Source organism: Globicephala melas, chromosome 1 (assembly GCF_963455315.2).
Source record: "Globicephala melas chromosome 1, mGloMel1.2, whole genome shotgun sequence".
NCBI classification, from domain to species: domain Eukaryota; kingdom Metazoa; phylum Chordata; class Mammalia; order Artiodactyla; family Delphinidae; genus Globicephala; species Globicephala melas.
Genome location: NC_083314.1, coordinates 150230681 through 150247592, shown reverse-complemented (window position 1 = coordinate 150247592; position 16912 = coordinate 150230681). Strand labels below are relative to the sequence as shown.

At 43.1% G+C, this 16912-nt stretch overlaps 1 protein-coding gene across 7 annotated transcripts in view; it reads left to right on the top strand.

Annotated features, from left to right (window-relative positions):
* The first annotated feature begins 2835 nt into the window (after positions 1-2835).
* Positions 2836-16912, top strand: part of MAST2 (microtubule associated serine/threonine kinase 2) — a 199598-nt gene continuing 185521 nt past the window's right edge. For 5 of the 7 annotated variants that reach the window (XM_030870005.2, XM_060306021.1, XM_030870006.2 and 2 more), the window contains exon 1: positions 2837-3362. In XM_030870005.2, the coding sequence (XP_030725865.1) occupies positions 3177-3362 (186 nt within the window). In that variant the 5' untranslated portion in view covers positions 2837-3176. Of the gene's footprint in view, positions 3363-16912 lie in introns of all 7 variants that reach the window. The other 2 variants (XM_060306046.1, XM_030870007.3) reach the window with 2 other exon arrangements.

Below are 16912 nucleotides of genomic sequence, written 5' to 3'. Positions count from 1 at the left end.
GACCTAGAGTCTGTCATACAGAGTGAAGTTAAGTCAGAAAGAGAAAAACAAATATCGTATATTGGCACATATATGTGGAATCTAGAAAAATGGTATGGATGAACCTATTTGTGTGGCAGGAATAGAGACGCAGATGTAGAGAACGTACATGTGGACACAGAGAGGGGAAAGGGAGGGTGGGACGAATTGGGAGATTAGGATTGACGTATATACACTACCATGCATAAAATAGATAGCTAGTGGGAACCTGCTGTATAGCACAGGGAGCTCAGCTTGGTGCTCTGTGATGACCTAGATGGGTGGGATGGGGGGGTGGGAGGGAGGTCCAAGAGGGAGGGGAAATATGTATACATATAGCTGATTCACTTCATTGTACAGCAGAAACTAACACTACATTGTAAAGCAACTATACTACAAGAAAAAATTTTTTTTCTTGTGGTTGTAGGACTGAGTTTTTTGTGTTTGTTTTTTGGCTGGCTTTTGGGCCAGAGGCTGCCCATAGCTTCTAGAGGTTGCCTGCAACTTTCTGCCACATGACCCTCTCTACAGGCAGTTCAGAATATGGTAGCTTGGTTCTTCAAGGCCATTAGGAGAATGAGAATGAGAGTGAGTCTGTTAGCAAGACAGAATCTTATATAATGTAATGTAATCATGGAAGTGATACCACATCATTTTTGCTGTTTAGAAGCAAGTCACAGGTCCCACTCACCTCAAGGGGAGGAGATCACACAAAGGCATAAACACTGGAGAGGAGGTGGATCATGAGGGCAACCTTAGAGTCTATTTGCCACACTGACTTTCTTAGTCCCTATAGTGGAAGGCAAGAGGTTGAAATGGAGTTCTGGTCCCTAAGTTGCCAAGGCTGAGTCAGTGGATTCTCTTGCCAGAGACTGTGAATCTGGAATGGTGATGCAATTAGAGAGGAGAGAAGGATAGAATCCCTTTGCACAAGTATGTGGCAGCAGCATAGCACATTGTCTGGTGGTGGTGTGGGAGTGGTGGTGACAGCACTGTCCTGAAATTGTCCCTAATGTGTACTCTGGAGAGACTCCTTGTTTCCTGCCAGTTTCATAAGCCTGATTTTCCAATCTCTGTTCTGTTCTGTGAGCCCCTCTGTATAGCCTTCTAATAATTCCCCCTTAGGCTTAGGATAATCAGTTTGTTTCTGTTGTTTGTAACCAAGAATGTGTCAGACCCTGTACATGCAGGGAACTATAAACAGCTGGCATAACTATAAATAATTGACATAGCAGGGATTAATAGGAGAAGGTGAGGTAGACAGAGACCAGATTTCAGATGGTCTTGCCAATCATAGTAAATTTAGTAGACCTCATCCAGAGGGTCATGGAAATCTATTTAACTGTTTTAAGCAAGGGAGTCACATGTTATATGAAGGTTCTTGTAAAGGCTTTTTGGAGGATGGGTTTGAAGAGAAAGGGACTTGCTGTAGGTGAATGATTTAGAAAGATTTCCCAGTCAAGTAGGTGAGAGAAGATAAGACTTGAGCTGAGGTAGTACCAGTGGGATGGAAAAAGGAGACAGATTGGAGAGATGGTAAGGTTATAGAAGCAGCAGGACTTGTTCATTAATTGGGTGTGGGGGCAGGAGGGGAAGGAAGGAGTCTAGGATGACTTCCAGGTTTCTGGTTGAGGCAACTGGATGGATGGTGGTGAGGAACTGAAACAGGGAATACAGGAACAGACTGATGATTGGCTGTAGAGTACACTGGTTGTGTGTGTAGGCTCTGGTATCTGACAGACCTTGGTTTGAATCCTGGCTCTGCACTTACTAGCTGTGTCATATTGAGCATATTATGTAACTTGAATCTCAACTGTAAACTGGAAATAATACAACTTACCTCTTGTTTGCACATGTGTGAATTGAATGCACAGTGTCTGGTATACAGTAGTTATGCTATAATGTTAGCTATTATTACCTCTCAGAAAGGGTTTAGGGCGGAGGCCAAGCAAAAATGGGTGAACCCTTCAGTAAAGGCTTCTGTGAAAGAACTCCAGTCAAGACAAAAGAGGAAAAACATGGTGCTTTGGCAGACCAGCTAAAGCCAGAAGGAGGAGGTCAGACAGGGCTGAGCTACAGCCACGTTGCTGAGCAGATGAGTCACTGAAAGAGGCAGGCTGCGCTGCCCACCGCTGTGGCCAGGCTGGACTGGGCTATAACATGATGACTTCATTGTCAGTGGGGAATGATGGGGATGCCTTTTTGTCTTCGCCTTCCACTTGAAGGAATCCATCACTTCTTCCTCTTTTATAGGACTTTCCACACCCTGTTTTACTTTCTGGGAGCAACAGGAAACAGTGAAAAGGGGCAGAAAAGCCAGAATTTGAGTTTGCTCAGAGACCTGGTACATATTACTTCCCGTCGGTCTTCTTATCTATAACAGGAGAATGAGCAGACCTGCCTTCAAAGTGTGATGTGAAGATCAGTTGACGGTTGGTTGGAAGGTGCTCAACAAAAAGGCAGGCATTAGTGTTCTGTTTACTGGTTGTCTATTTTGTCTCCTTGCTGCTCCTGGTCCCTCTCCACCTACTTCCTTGAGGACGCTGCTCAGTTGTAATTCACTTTTGGATCCCCACCACTTAGCTTGGCCAGACACACAATTTCATGAATGGATGAATGAATGAACGAATCAAGGAGCTTCCACGGCCGCAGCGGGCGCGTCGGGGCCCCGCCCTCTTCCGCTCTCCGCTCCCTCCCACCCCCACCACGCGGTGGGGCCAAGGGCGGGTCTCTCGCGACCGTTCGCTGGCGCGTGCGCGGGAGGCGGCGCGCGGCCAGAGGTGGCGGGCGGGCTCCCGGTGCGCGCGCGCGAGGGGAAGGGAGGGGCGGGGCCGGGCTACAGGCAAGCTGTTGGCGTCTGGCTGTGTAGCCGGCTGCTGCGGTGGAGGCGGCGGCGGCGGCTGCTGGCCGCCCGAGCGTGCACCGGGTGGGAGAAGAAGACACTGCGGCGATGCTGCCGCCTCCGTAAGGAGCGCCGAGGAGGCCGCGGCTCTTGAGGCCCCAGAAAGCGCAGAGGAGCTGCTGGCTGGGGTCGGTGGCTTCGGGCGCCCGCCGGGCCATGGTGGCCGCGGGCGGTGGTTGGCGCGGTAGCGCCGCGGCCCGGGGCCGTGCGGGTCCGGGACATTCGCTGCGCTGACGCCCAGGGCCCAGCCGCAGATATGAAGCGGAGCCGCTGCCGCGACCGACCGCAGCTGCCGCCGCCGCCGCCGGCCGCCCGCCGGGAGGATGGGGCTCAGCGGGCAGCGGAGCTGCCCCAGCCCCTGCCCTCGCGCCGGCGAGCGCCGTCCGGGAGGCAGCTACTGGAGGAGCGGGTGGGGCCCGCAGGGCCCGAAGTCAGGGAGCAGGTAGTGCTGGCCGGGGTCTCGGAGGGAAGGGTTGGGGAGGGGGAGCCTGAAAGGGAGCGATGGGGGAGGGCGATCTCAGGCGGGAAGACTTGGGCTGGGGCGTTGAAGGGGTGGGGACTGAATAGTTCGGCAGAAGGAATGGGAGGTCTGGAGAGGCAGAAAAATGGGGAGTGGAGAAGTGGATGGAAGTGATGGTCTGGGGTTGAATAGGAAATGAGGGAGTACGGCTGAAAAATGGTCCTGTGGGGCGTTTGAGGTTAGGGGTTCTGGATGGGAAGAAGGGACGCTAGAATGTGGGCTGGGAGTAAATGAAGTGCAAAGAATAGGTTTACTAAAGAGGTATGGAGGAATTATCCAGAGGGGCAAATAGTCAATAATGTAGTAAATGTTATCCTACTTTCTAGAGGTTATGTTGACAGTTGTGAAAACGGGTGTCATTCCTAAGCATTCTCTGATTTGGCCATCGTTATAGTCGTGTAGGAATATGTTCTGAAGCATTGTTAAAGTTTCTCTCCAGTAATGATTCATTTCACGAGAAAGCAGTTTTTAAAACATGTGCTTTGGGGATGCATGTGTGTAATCCCAAACCCAATACTGTGAACAGAGAATTCGTGGATATAGTCTCTGCCTTCTAGGATTGTACCACTGAAAACACCTTAGTGGGAGAACACAGATAGAAGTGTAAAAAGTTCATGGAGTTTCTGAATGGACAGGATATGTTTATATAATTTATTAATCAAGTGTAGGTGTATTTAGAAGTAGGGGATAAAGGTCAGTTTTATCAGGGAGGAGAAGTTGTCACTAGTAGCTGTAGGAAGTTCAGTGAAAGGAGAATATGTGGTTCTTGATCTTGTGGGAGTTACAGAAAAATGTTCTGTAGTAATGAACTCTAGTGACAGCTTCCCTTTCGCACACTCTACTCTAGACCCTAGTGACTTCATCTTTGGATCTTTGAAGAGTTCTGTTAGGTCTTCTGCCTCTTTCCTGTATGTTAAATAAGTATTTTCCTTAGACATCATTCTTTATTATATAGTTTCAGTGATGCACATGTTAGCCCTTGGACTTTTCCCTCCCTTTTTTTAAAAAATTAATTTATTTATTTTTGGCTGCGTTGGGTCTTCGTTGTTGTGCGTGGGCTTTCTCTAGTTGCTGTGAGGGGGGCTTCTCTTCGTTGTGGTGCACGGGCTTCTCATTGCAATGGCTCCTCTTGTTGAGGAGCATGGGCTCTAGGCGTGGGGGCTTCAGTAGCTGTGGCACGTGGGCTCAGTAGTGGCGCACGGGCATCGCTGCTCCGTGGCATGTGGGATTTTCCCGGACCAGGTCTCGAACCCGTGTCCCCTGCATCAACAGACAGATTCTCAACCACTGCGCCACCAGAGAAGCCCCCCTCCTTTTGTTTTTTTATCTTGTATTCTCCACCTAGTCCTGAGTAGACTGTGCCATTTCTGCCCTTGCTTTCAGGCCACTGAGCATTGTCCTCTTACTGGAATTGCCTTCTTCATCCTTGTGTTTTATATTCTCTGCAGTTCCTATTTGAAACATTTAAAAATGTACTTAAAGCCCAGATCCTTTCCTGACTCAATTTACCTGGTCTAATTGACCTTATCACATGCTTCACTAAAGAGTTCAAGGTAACTTGATTTCTCCCTCTTCTCTATCTCAGGATTTCTGTGTTCTCTCATCTTTTAAATCTCAAAGAAGGAAGTATTCATCCTCTTTTCCAAGGCTAATCCCTCTATGTTCTTGATTTCATTCCCTCTCATAGGCTGTAGGCCCTTGTTATGTATGTTATTTTCTCTTTGTCTTATACCTCAAATAAAAACAAAACAACATGATTTCCCTGAGTTTTGTAACCTACCTAAGCTACTTTGTAATCTCATTTTTGCTTTACCAGCAACCTTCTTGAAAAACGAGTTTGTATTCACTGTCTCAGCTTCTTCACCTTGTATACATCCCCCATATTGTGATTTGGCTTCTACAAATAAATTCCCCCAAAGTGTTGTCTTCAAGGTTCCCAGTAACTTTGTGTGTTTGTTTATTTACTTTTTAATTGAGATGTGACTTATCTACAGTGTGCAAATCAAAGGTTCGTTCAGCCCATGAACTTTTACAGAATGAATACACCTATGTGACCACACCTCAGATCAGGATGTAGAACATTTCCAGTACCCTAGAATGTTCCTTTGTACTTTCTCCCAGGTATTACCCTTCTCCAGAGGTAACCACTCTCCCAAACTCTATCACCATGGATTAGTTTTGCCTCTTCTGAACTTCATATAAATGGAATCATACAGTTTGTACTCTTTTGTGACTAGATTCTTTCATTATGTCTGTGAGATTCATCTGTGTTGTTGCTTTTAGAAAAAGCTTGTTCTTTTTCATTGCTGTGTGATTTTCCATTGTGTGATTATACCATAATGGATACTAAAACTTTTCCTTTTTTTTTTAATTAAAAAATAATGTGTGTTGGGGCTTCCCTGGTGGCGCAGTGGTTAAGAATCGCCTGCCAATGCAGGGGACACAGGTTTGAGACCTGGTCCGGGTAGATCCCACATACCACGGAGCAACTAAGCCCGTGCGCCACAACTACTGAATCCCGTGCGCCTAGAGCCCGTGTTCCGCAACAAGAGAAGTCACCACAATGAGAAGCCTGCACACTGCAAGGAAGAGTAGACCCCACTCGCCGCAACTAGAGAAAGCCCACGCAGCCATGAAGACCCAACGCAGCCAAAAATTAAAAAAAAAAAAAAAAAATGTGTGGCTATTTGTGAAAAGTTTTCATTGTGAATTACACAGAGAGATGCAGCAGTCCCAGGGACCTTTAAATGATTAAATATGATAGCCTTTCCCCATTCCTCATCTTCTCTGACCTCTGTGAACTATTTGTCACTCTTGACCATGTGTTCCTTCTTTTTTTCGTTTTTGTTTTTCTCTTTATTAGGTGCATTCAAGTGTACAATACAATTGTTAAACGTTTCTGGTGAAATAAACGTCGGTTATTTTATAGTGAGCTTTTATACTACAATTATGCATTTTAAAGTGTCTTTTATCTGATATTAGTATGACTACCTCAGCTTTATTTTGATTAATTTTTGCATGTGTTCCTTCTTGATATTTTCTTCTCTTTTGTCATAATGTCCATTCTACTCCTGTTACTCTGACTGCTTCTTGGGTGTCTTTTACTGTTTTCTGTCTCTGTCCCCAATATGTTCCTTGCGGATATGTCCTCTGTCCTTAGCTTTTTTCTTTTGGCCACACTGTGCAGCTTGGGGGATCTTAGTTCCCCCACTAGGGATTGAACCCGGACCCCCACAGTGAAAGTACCAAGTCCTAACCACCGGACTGCCAGGGAATTCCCAGCGTTTTTCTTAATTGTACTTTGTTTTTTAGCAGGCTTACCCTATTTGTGGCAAGTGCTTAGGATGTATAATAGGGTCTGTAGTTCTCTTTGTTCATAGCATTGTGTCACAGAACCTCCTTGTAGAGTGATCTGAGTCTCTAGGCCTGACCTCTTTCCTTAGCTCTACATTTCCATTTCTGGGCTTAATATTTCCACATTAGACCCTCAGCATTTGTGATCTTAACATTTGTGATTTTCATAAACTGATAGTGTCCTTGAAAGTCCATAACTAGAAATTATTTGATGTTGAAAAGTTAAAAATTTCAATTTCGTGTGTTATGAGGCTGGATGGATTATTCCATTCATTCAGGGAATAAGAACCTGGCTGATCACCAAGCATCTACCTTTCACAAATGACTTTGTTCTCCATTTCTCATGATACGGAATAATGCTTGTTACATGTTATACCATGCGGGTATTTAGGAATAATTTCTGAACAGGATGCAGAACTTGGATCTCTAGCTCAGTGGCTTACTGTATCATTGAAATAGAATCCATTATTTCTCCTTTGAAATGTGGTCTCCCTGTGTCTTTCCTTTTTCTTGTCATCAAACTTGAAATTATATCCATGGTCTTTGACTTTTCCCTCTCCCTTGACCCCCTTATCCAGGTTCTGCTGATTCTGTCTTCATAACATCTTTCAAATCTTTGTTCTCACTGTCATCACCTTAATTCAGCATTTATAAATTTTTGTCTTGGTTGTTGTAATATTTTAACTGCATTTACTTGTTTTTAGTCTTTTAACCTCTGATTTATTCTGCATTCTAATTAAAAAAAAGATTGGAACTCCTTGCCTACCTGAGTTCCAGTGATAGATAAGTATTTGTTAAATGATCATTTTATTGCTTTATCTTCAGAAACTTTCATTAGCTTCTTGATACCATAGAATAAAGTTTGAAGACCTTGGCATTCAAGGTCTACTTGATACTTATCACTTTTTATTAGAATCAGAGTTAGAGGCCCCTTCTCTTGGTTCCCAAGACTTTGCTTTGTCTCCATTGTAGCGTACATTATTGAAATAGTTTGTCTCTCTCATAAGTAAGTTCTTTGAGGCCCAGACTCTTTCATTTACCTAGGGCCTAGTATGGTATTTGAAACATAGTTATTAGTCTGAATATTTATTAGAAACATAGATATGTGTGCTGGCACTTGAAACATGTATTTCCTCATTCTGATTGGCTGTCAGTCTCTCATCAGAGAAAAAACTCCTCAGAGGCTGTTTTATTCATCATTATACCAGCCTTTAGTGTTTTAACTGGTACGTAATGGACATTCAGTAAATATTTGTTTACTGCTTAGGCATTTTCATATGTATATATATATTTTAAATTTATTTATTTATTTATTTAATTTATTTATATTTGGCTGTGTTGGGTCTTCGTTGCTGCGTGTGGGCTTTCTCTAGTTGCAGCAAGTGGGGGCTACTCTTCGTTGCAGTGTGCGTGCTTCTCGTTGTGGTGGCTTCTCTTATAGAACACGAGCTCTAGGCGCATGGGCTTCAGTGGTTGTGGCACACAGGCTCAGTGGTTGTGGCACACAGGCTCAGTATTTGTGGCTTGCGGGCTCTAGAACTCAGGCTGAGTAGTTGTGGTGCATGGGCTTAGTTGCTCCAATGGCATGTGGGATCTTCCCGGACCAGGGATCAAACCTGTGTCCCCTGCATTGGCAGGCGGATTCTTAACCACTGTGCCACCAGGGAAGTCCCCATATATTTATTTTAATTAATCATTCATCTGAAAAGCTCTTTCTTCTCTGTCTTTGCTCATTAAAATTCTACTCAAGTTTCCAGGCCTAACTCATGCCACAGAAACTGTTCTGTGAAGTTGTTTTTCCATGATTGGGCTGTAGTAAATAGCACTTCTATCCTTCTGTATTCATTTTGTATTATTTCATATCTGCTTTTAAGTTGTAAATTACTGAGGGTAGGAACTATATCATCATTTTATCTATCATAATGCATAGTCAAGGGCTTTGTCACAATAGATGTTAAGTAGTTACTTGTTGACTGAATGAATTATTTGTGGACTGAATGAATAGAAAAAGATTAAAATATTTTGAATTTTGAATTCTCTTGGCATCATTAAGGAATTTTCAAAATTATTTTCATGGAAATCAGTATCTTCTCTTTATTCTGCACTATAATATTAGTATACGGGCAAAAGCATGGGGCACAAAACATACAGAGGGGAAGCTGCATATATTGTGTAGGGAACTGTAATCAATTTAGTATTGTTGGAAGTTGAACTTGAAGCTATAGATGTTGAGTTAAGAGACTAAAGGAGCCTAGATTGTAGATGGTCTTTAGTATTATGTAAAAAGATAGTAAGTAGGGAAGCAGGGTGGTCTTTCTTGTTTTTTAGCTGGATTACTCTGGCAGCTGTGTGGAGGATACAATGTAGGACATGGTGATTGAGACATGGGCATTTGAGAATTTTTCTGAGTTTTCAATACAGAATGTCTATTTATTTATTTATTTAGTTAGGCTGCGCTGGGTCTTAGTTGGGGCACGCGGGATATTTAGTTGCAGCATGTGGGCTCTTAGTTGCGGCATGTGGACCCTTAGTTGTGGCATGCGGACACTTATTGTGGTGTGCATGTGGAATCTGATTCCCTGACCAGGGATCGAACCGGGGCTCCCTGCATTGGGAGTGTGGAGTCTTACTCACTGGACCACCAGGGAAGTTCCTCAATACAGAATGTTTATTGGCCCTCCCTCCCCTCTTGTCCAGAAGTAATATGAATAAGGGCCAGCTCCTGAAAACCTGTTACCTTTGGAAGATTTGATTTCATCAGAGGTACTGGGAGCAGAGAGCCTGGGATGGTTGAAGCAGGTTGGACAGTGTTTCCTGATGAGGGTAGGACACATCTGCCTCCAGATTTTTCCCATCTTTGTTTTACTGGATGCCCATAGCCTAAGATCAACCTAAAAGCTTTTTCCACCCCAGTTATTCATGGTGACCTATGATCAGGACTGTGAGAGGCAGCTTAATATTGCAATCATTATGCCTCCTTTATGGCTGGTCTTAGCTGCTTATGATTCTCTGCTAAATTTGCCACCTAGCTTTGTACTTTCTTGATAAAATCCCTATGGCACCTTGGTAATTATTACTTTTTATCAGCAGTTATTGGTTGTTTTTCTTCATTATATACATACTTGGGGTTCCAAAGAGTTTTGAAAACCAGGTTGTTGGGTCAAGGGCTAGCCCTGGGGGAAGAGGAAAAAGTCCTCAAGGGAGAGCAGAGACTAGACATTATTGGCAGTAAGGACTTACACAAAATGCATTGTTAGTCAGACATAGTTGACCACCTTTTTGTTGTTCCTCATTGTTAACTCCCAAACTCTTTTCTCTGCACTGTAGCCATGTGTACAGTGGAAGTACAGTAAATAATTGATGGGGAAAATTGACATAAACCTGAGCCTCTTACTTCCATATTCATTAGGTACTTTTCATCTTTACCAATAATTGTTCTGCCTCTAAAATCTTAGTTTTGAGCTTGCCAGACTCTGACCTTCACATCATCTTCTGTTTCTCTAGCTCACATTTATTTTAGGATTTCCTCTCCAAAAATTGTTCAAACGCTTTGGAACCTCTGGTCTGTTGATTTTTTTAAAAAAAATAAATTTATTTATTTATGGCTGCATTGGGTCTTCGTTGCTGCATGCAGGCTTTCTCTAGTTGCAGCGAGCAGGGGCTACTCTTCATTGCGGTGCACGGGTTTCTCTTTGCGGTGGCTTCTGTTGTTGTGGAGTATGGGTTCTAGGTGGGCTTCAGTAGTTGTGGCATGGGGGCTCAGTCGTTGTGGCTTGTGGGCTCTAGCGCGCAGGCTCAGTAGTTGTGGCGCATGGGCTTAGTTGCTCCGTGGCACGTGGGATCTTCCCAGACCAGGGCTCGAACCCATGTCCCCTGCATTGGCAGGCGGATTCTTAACCACTGAGCCAGCAGGGAAGTCCAGACTACCTTTTCATTGTCAGTCACCTCATGCCTCTACTTTCCTCCTTGTCCAACTTAACATTTCATGGGCTATCATAATTACTGCTATGCATGTACCTTCAGTACCTTCTATCATACCTGCTTGAGAAAATTCCAACCATGATTAAACCAACTCTGCCTATTCTGCCCTTGTGTCTAGGCAGCTGAATGTGGCTGGAGGAAAACACAACGATGCTGACATCTAAATTTGTGATCATGAACCTAAGGAGTCTTTCAGCAATGACAGTCAATCCTATGACATTCCCTAGTCCATTCACTTTTTTTTTTTTTTTTTTTGGCAGTGCCACACGGCTTGTGGGATCTTTGTTCCCAGACCAGGGATTGAACCCAGGCCCTCAGCAGTGAGAGTACGGAGTCCTAACCACTGGACCACCAGGGAATTCCCTCCATTCACTCTTAAATGATAGTTTAATCGTTCTCCTCAAACTTTTAGCACTCTATTTGTCCTCTTTACTCTCAGTTGATGTCCTTGCTTCCTGTTTCACTGAAGAAAAAACAAAGATAATCCTACAAGCTCCCATTACAAGTCACCCAACCTACCTATATCTGTACCCGCATTCTTTTTTTTTTTTTTTTTTTTGCTGTACGCGGGCCTCTTACTGTTGTGGCCTCTCCCGCTGCGGAGCACAGGCTCCGGACGTGCAGGCTCAGCGGCCATGGCTCACGGGCCCAGCCGTTCCGCGGCATGTGGGATCTTCCCGGACCGGGGCACGAACCTGTGTCCCCCGCATCCGGCAGGCGGACTCTCAACCACTGCACCACCAGGGAAGCCCTGTACCCGCATTCTTTTCCCTCTCTCTTATTGCTATGGATAATCTGTTCCTATTCCCATCTAAGGCCAACCCCTATATCTAAATAAGAGTTTTATTCTTGGAATTATTCTTTCCTACTCCTGAGTCATTAATGTTTTTTTTCTGTTGATGATTCTCATCAGCATACAAGCATGCTACAATATTTTCAATCTTGAAAAAACTTCATTAACCCTGCATTCCCTCTCATTCATTCATCCTTGGATTCAAGAAGTTTTTTTTGTTTTGTTTTTGTTTTTTTAAAATTTTTTGGTTACTGTTGGGATTATAGAAGTGAAAAAGGCAGATGACAAACCCTGCTTTCAAAGTTTCTATTCTAGTAGAGGGAATCAGATAATAAAAGAAGTAAGTAAAATATGTAGTATGCTATACGGTGATAAATACTACAAAGACAATAAAGCAGGGAAGGGGAATATAGAGTGATGGGGGATTTTATGGCTTAAATAGCATTATCAGGAAAGGCATCTCTTTGGAATGAGATGTTTGAGTAAAGACCTGAAGAATGTAAGAGATTGAGGCATTTAGATTATGTGGGGGGAAGAGTATACTTGGTAGAGGGAATAGGAAGCACCTTGGGGTAGAAGCATACTTCCAGCTCTAAAATTTGTGTTTGAGGAACACCAAGGAAGCCAAGTGTGGCTGGAGTAGAGTAAGAGGAAGAGTAGTAGGTGAGCTCAGAGGGGAAAGATGGGGAGAGGAGGGCTGAACTGTGGAGAGTTTCAGATTGGTAAGGGTCTTACAGGCAGCTGTGAGGATTTTGACTTTCATGTTGAACGAGATGAGAAGCCATTGGAGAGTTTTGAGCATAAGAATCACGTGATCTAACATTTATTTTAATCCCACTTATTTGGCTACTTTAGCGAGCATTGACTGAATGGGTATGTGGAACCAGTTAAGAGGCTCTTGCAGTTATTCAGGCGAAAGAGCAAGGGATACGAAATAATTGTGAGTAGGAGAGTGCTCCTCTTTATAACAAAACTACTTGAAAGAGTTGTCTATATCTTCTTTCATTTCCTCTCCTCTTGAACCCATTCCAGTCAAGTCAGGCTTTAGTCCCCCGTCATTCCACTGAAACACTTATGTGAAGGTCATCATTGGTCTAACCCAGTGGCCAGTTTTCAGTCTTCATCTCACTCGACCTGTTGCTTTTGACATGGTTGATCATTCCATCATTTGGCTCCTGGGACCATGCTGTCTTGGTTTTCTTCCAATCTCACTGGTGCTTGAGAGCGTTCAGTATTTTTTTTTTTTTTAACATCTTTATTGGGGTATAATTGCTTTACAATGGTGTGTTAGTTTCTGCTTTATAACAAAGTGAATCAGTTATACATATACATATGTTCCCATTTGTCTTCCCTCTTGCGTTTCCCTCCCTCCCACCCTCCCTATCCCACCCCTCCAGGCTGTCACAAAGCACCGAGCCAATATCCCTGTGCCATGCGGCTGCTTCCCACTAGCTATCTACCTTACTACGTTTGTTAGTGTGTATATGTCCATGACTCTCTCTCGCCCTGTCACAGCTCACCCTTCCCCCTCCCCATAACCTCAAGTCCGTTCTCTAGTAGGTCTGCGTCTTTATTCCTACTGAACGCTCTAGCAGGAATAAAGACGCAGACCTGCTAGAGCGTTCAGTATTTAATCTGCTTTTGCAGTCTATTCTCTCTCCTGATGTAATCTCATCAGATTGTATTACTTAACATTCCATCTCTGTGCTGCTGATTCCCACATTTATTTCTCTAGTCTTGACCTTTCTTTTGAGCTCTCCTATTTTCAGTTGTGTATGTAACATTTCTATTTGGGTAGCTAATAGACCTTTCAAACTTAATGGGTCCAAAGCTGAACCCTGTTTTTCACTTCCCATTCCACTGCTTCCCCAGTCTTTCCCACATCAATAAATGGCACTATCATTCACTCATTTATTTAGAGCAAAACATGGAAGTTGTTTTTGATTCTTTTCTTAACCTCATATTCCACATTCAGCCCATCAGTTCTGGTTGGTGCTACATTCAAATTGCATGAGACTTTTCCCCACTAGCTCCATCACTACCTTAATCTTAGCCTCTATCATCTTTCATCTGGATTACTATAAAAGTCTCCAAACCTGTCTTCCTGATTCTGTTCTTTTACCTCCTCTCCCCTCCGCCCCCATGATAATTTGCACACAGCAAGATCGGTATCATCCTGTAAAAGCTAAAATCAAAGTTTGTTACCATCCCCTACTCAAAAGTGGCTTTCCATCACAGTTGATCAAAATGGAAGGTGCTTGCTTTGTACTTAAAGTCTGCATGATCTGCCTCTTGGCCTTCTCTAACCTCATTTCCTTCTACTCCTCCTCTTGTTACTGAGCTCTGTTCACACTGGCTGCCTTGATGGTCTCCAAATATATTAAGCATGCTCCTGCCTGAGGACATTTTAAAAATTATTAATTGAGGACTTCTATACTTGGTAGTTTTCTCTACGTGAGGGGTTCTTTTTCTGGATATATTTATATGACTGGCTTCCTCATTTCATTTAGGTCTCTGTTCAGATAAAGGCCTTCCTTGACCAGCCTTTTTATTATTATTTTTTAAAATAAATTTGTTTATTTTATTTATTTTTGGCTGTGTTGGGTTTTCATTGCTGCATGCAGGCTTTCTCTAGTTGCGGCGAGCGGGGGCTACTCTTCGTGGCGGTGTGTGGGCTTCTCATTGCGGTGGCTTCTCTTGTTGCAGAGCACGGGCTCTAGGCGAGCGGGCTCAGTAGTTGTGGCGCACAGACTTAGTTGCTCCGCGGCATGTGGGATCTTCCCGGACCAGGACTCCGACCCATGTCTCCTGCATTGGCAGACGGATTCTTAACCACTGCGCCCCCAGGGAAGCCTGACCAGCCTTTTTAAAGTAGCACTCTTAGTCATTCCCTTCCCCTCTTTTTATTCATGTCCTTTATTCACCTGTTACTGTCACATATTTGTTATTTATTGTCATTCTCACACATTAGGATATATGGTTCACGAGGGTAGGAATTTGGGTTGGTTTTTCCTTACTGCTGTATCTCCAGCTTCTAGAATTGTATATAGGAGGTACTAAATAAATACTTCTTGAGTGAATGTATAGTGATTAAGTCATTCTCTGACCTCAGATTCCAACTCTATTACCTGATGCAAGTTACTTAAGTTCTTTAAGCCTTACTTATCCCATATAAATGTAATGGACATACTATCATTACCGATTTCATAGGGTTATTGTTAGGATTTAATAAATTAATCCATGTAAAACACTTATTACAAAGCCTGATACCAGTGAGCACTCAATAATGGTTAATTATTATATTTTTAGGGTAAGTGCGTAGAATGTGTGAATATAGAGTTCATATTTTTCTGTGTTCTCATCTGGTTTTATAAAGAAATATAATAGAAAAAGGTATGTCTTGACCTTTGATTTGTTGTTGTTATTGAACTCTTCTTTTACTTTGTTCAGCTTGAAAAGATGGCTTTAATTTGTGCGTTTTTCCCTTTAGGGAAACTTTTATGGATTTCTTTCTTAACTAACTGGCTTAGAAGATATTATATATATATATATATATATATATATATATATATATAGTCTCCCTAGATTTTAGAACATAATTAAGAGCAAATTCAGGCCAAGGAAACCGCATTTTAAAATTCTGTAATATCGTTTTAGTTGTACCAACTTTAATGTAACAAAATATTTTCTAAGGGTGAACCTGGGTAGCAGATGCACAAATCCTTTAACCTTTAATGTGTTGGGAGGTTAACAAGCCACATAGTTTCTCTGCCTGTATTTCAGCAAAGCAGAGGTAATATAGTACTGTCTGGCCTTCTAATTTTCATGACTATTTGAGATCTTCAAGAATGTTTTAAAGACAAAAGAGTTTAAAAATAGTTGGGATTGGGAATTTCGTGACATTCCAGTGGTTAGGACTCTGTGCTTTCACTGCCACGGGCCCAGTTTCAATCCCTGGTTGGGGAACTAAGATCCTGCAAGGTGCGTGGTGCAGCCAAAAAAAAAAAAAAAAAGTTGGTATTAATTCTTAAAAAGTCCTTAAGTTGTTTCAAAAGGGTGTTACCAAGATGATTTCTTTTTTAGGTGACCCCAGGAAATCTGAGTCCTGCCTTTGACCAGTAAGAGAATGGGACATTTTACTACTAGCTCTCATGCTAGTAGTCTTCTATATATTTATTATTATTATTTTTAAATATTTATTTATTCGTTTAGGCTATGCCGGGTCTTGGTTGCGGTGCGCGGGATCTTCGTTGCAGCATGCAGGATCATTTTTTTTTTAGTTGCAGCATGCGCACTTCTCAGTTGTGGCATGCGGACTTCTTATTTGCGGCATGCGAACTCTTAGTTGCAGCATGCATTTGGGATCTAGTTCCCCAACCAGGGGTTGAACCCGGGCCCCCTGCATTGGGAGTGCGGAGTCTTACCCACTGGATCACCAGGGAAATCCCAGTACTCTTTTATATTTAAGAACACTAGTTGCTGTAAAAAAATACATTCAAAAGAACCTAGAGTAATGGAGGCTCTACCATTTTCTACACATGGCTTCCAAGGTCACCTGAGGCAGGTGGGGCAATCTTGTGGGAGTTGTTGATGCGCAGACCTGGAAATGGCTTAATCACTTCCACCCATATTCTGTTGCCAGAATTCAATCATAGGGCCATAGCTTGTGCCCAGGAGGAAGGTGAATCATGTTTGGTCAATATCTAGCTAGTCCTTGCAATAGCCCTCAAACCCTAATATGGTCCTCAGCTAGAACTATGTAGAAATCCTATTATTCTGGATATAGACCACCTAGAACCTTCATTCCTTATAGGCCCACAGAGTTTTGGATAATAACCGTTTTGAATGCATGTAAAGGCCTTTTTGCAGGAATACCTAGGAGGTCTGGAAAAGCTTGTTTTCCTCCGTCTGTGGCAGAGCTAGTCTCTGGCAATCCCCACACTCTTTCAGGTCTTGGTGACTAGTGATCGCTTTCTGTAGGCATTTCTCAGTTTGTCCACCCAGCCATGTGGAAGAGAAAAAAGCCATAAGGAAGCCAAGAGAAGCCAGAGAGGAAGGCGACTGGGTCTCAGCTATTTTCACTTTAATAGGCTCCTGGAAGGAAGTGTGGCCCTAGACACCCTACCTCTACATGTGCTTTGACTTCTTAAATTGTGGTAAAATACACTTACCATAAAATTCACGATTAGTGACATTCAGTACATTCAAATGTATAACCATCACCACTATCTAGTTCCAAAATATTTCCTCCTTCCCCCAGTCCCTGGCAACCACTAATCTGTTTTCTGTCTCTGTGAACTGTGAACATTTCATGTAAAGGGAATCATACAATACATGGCCTTTT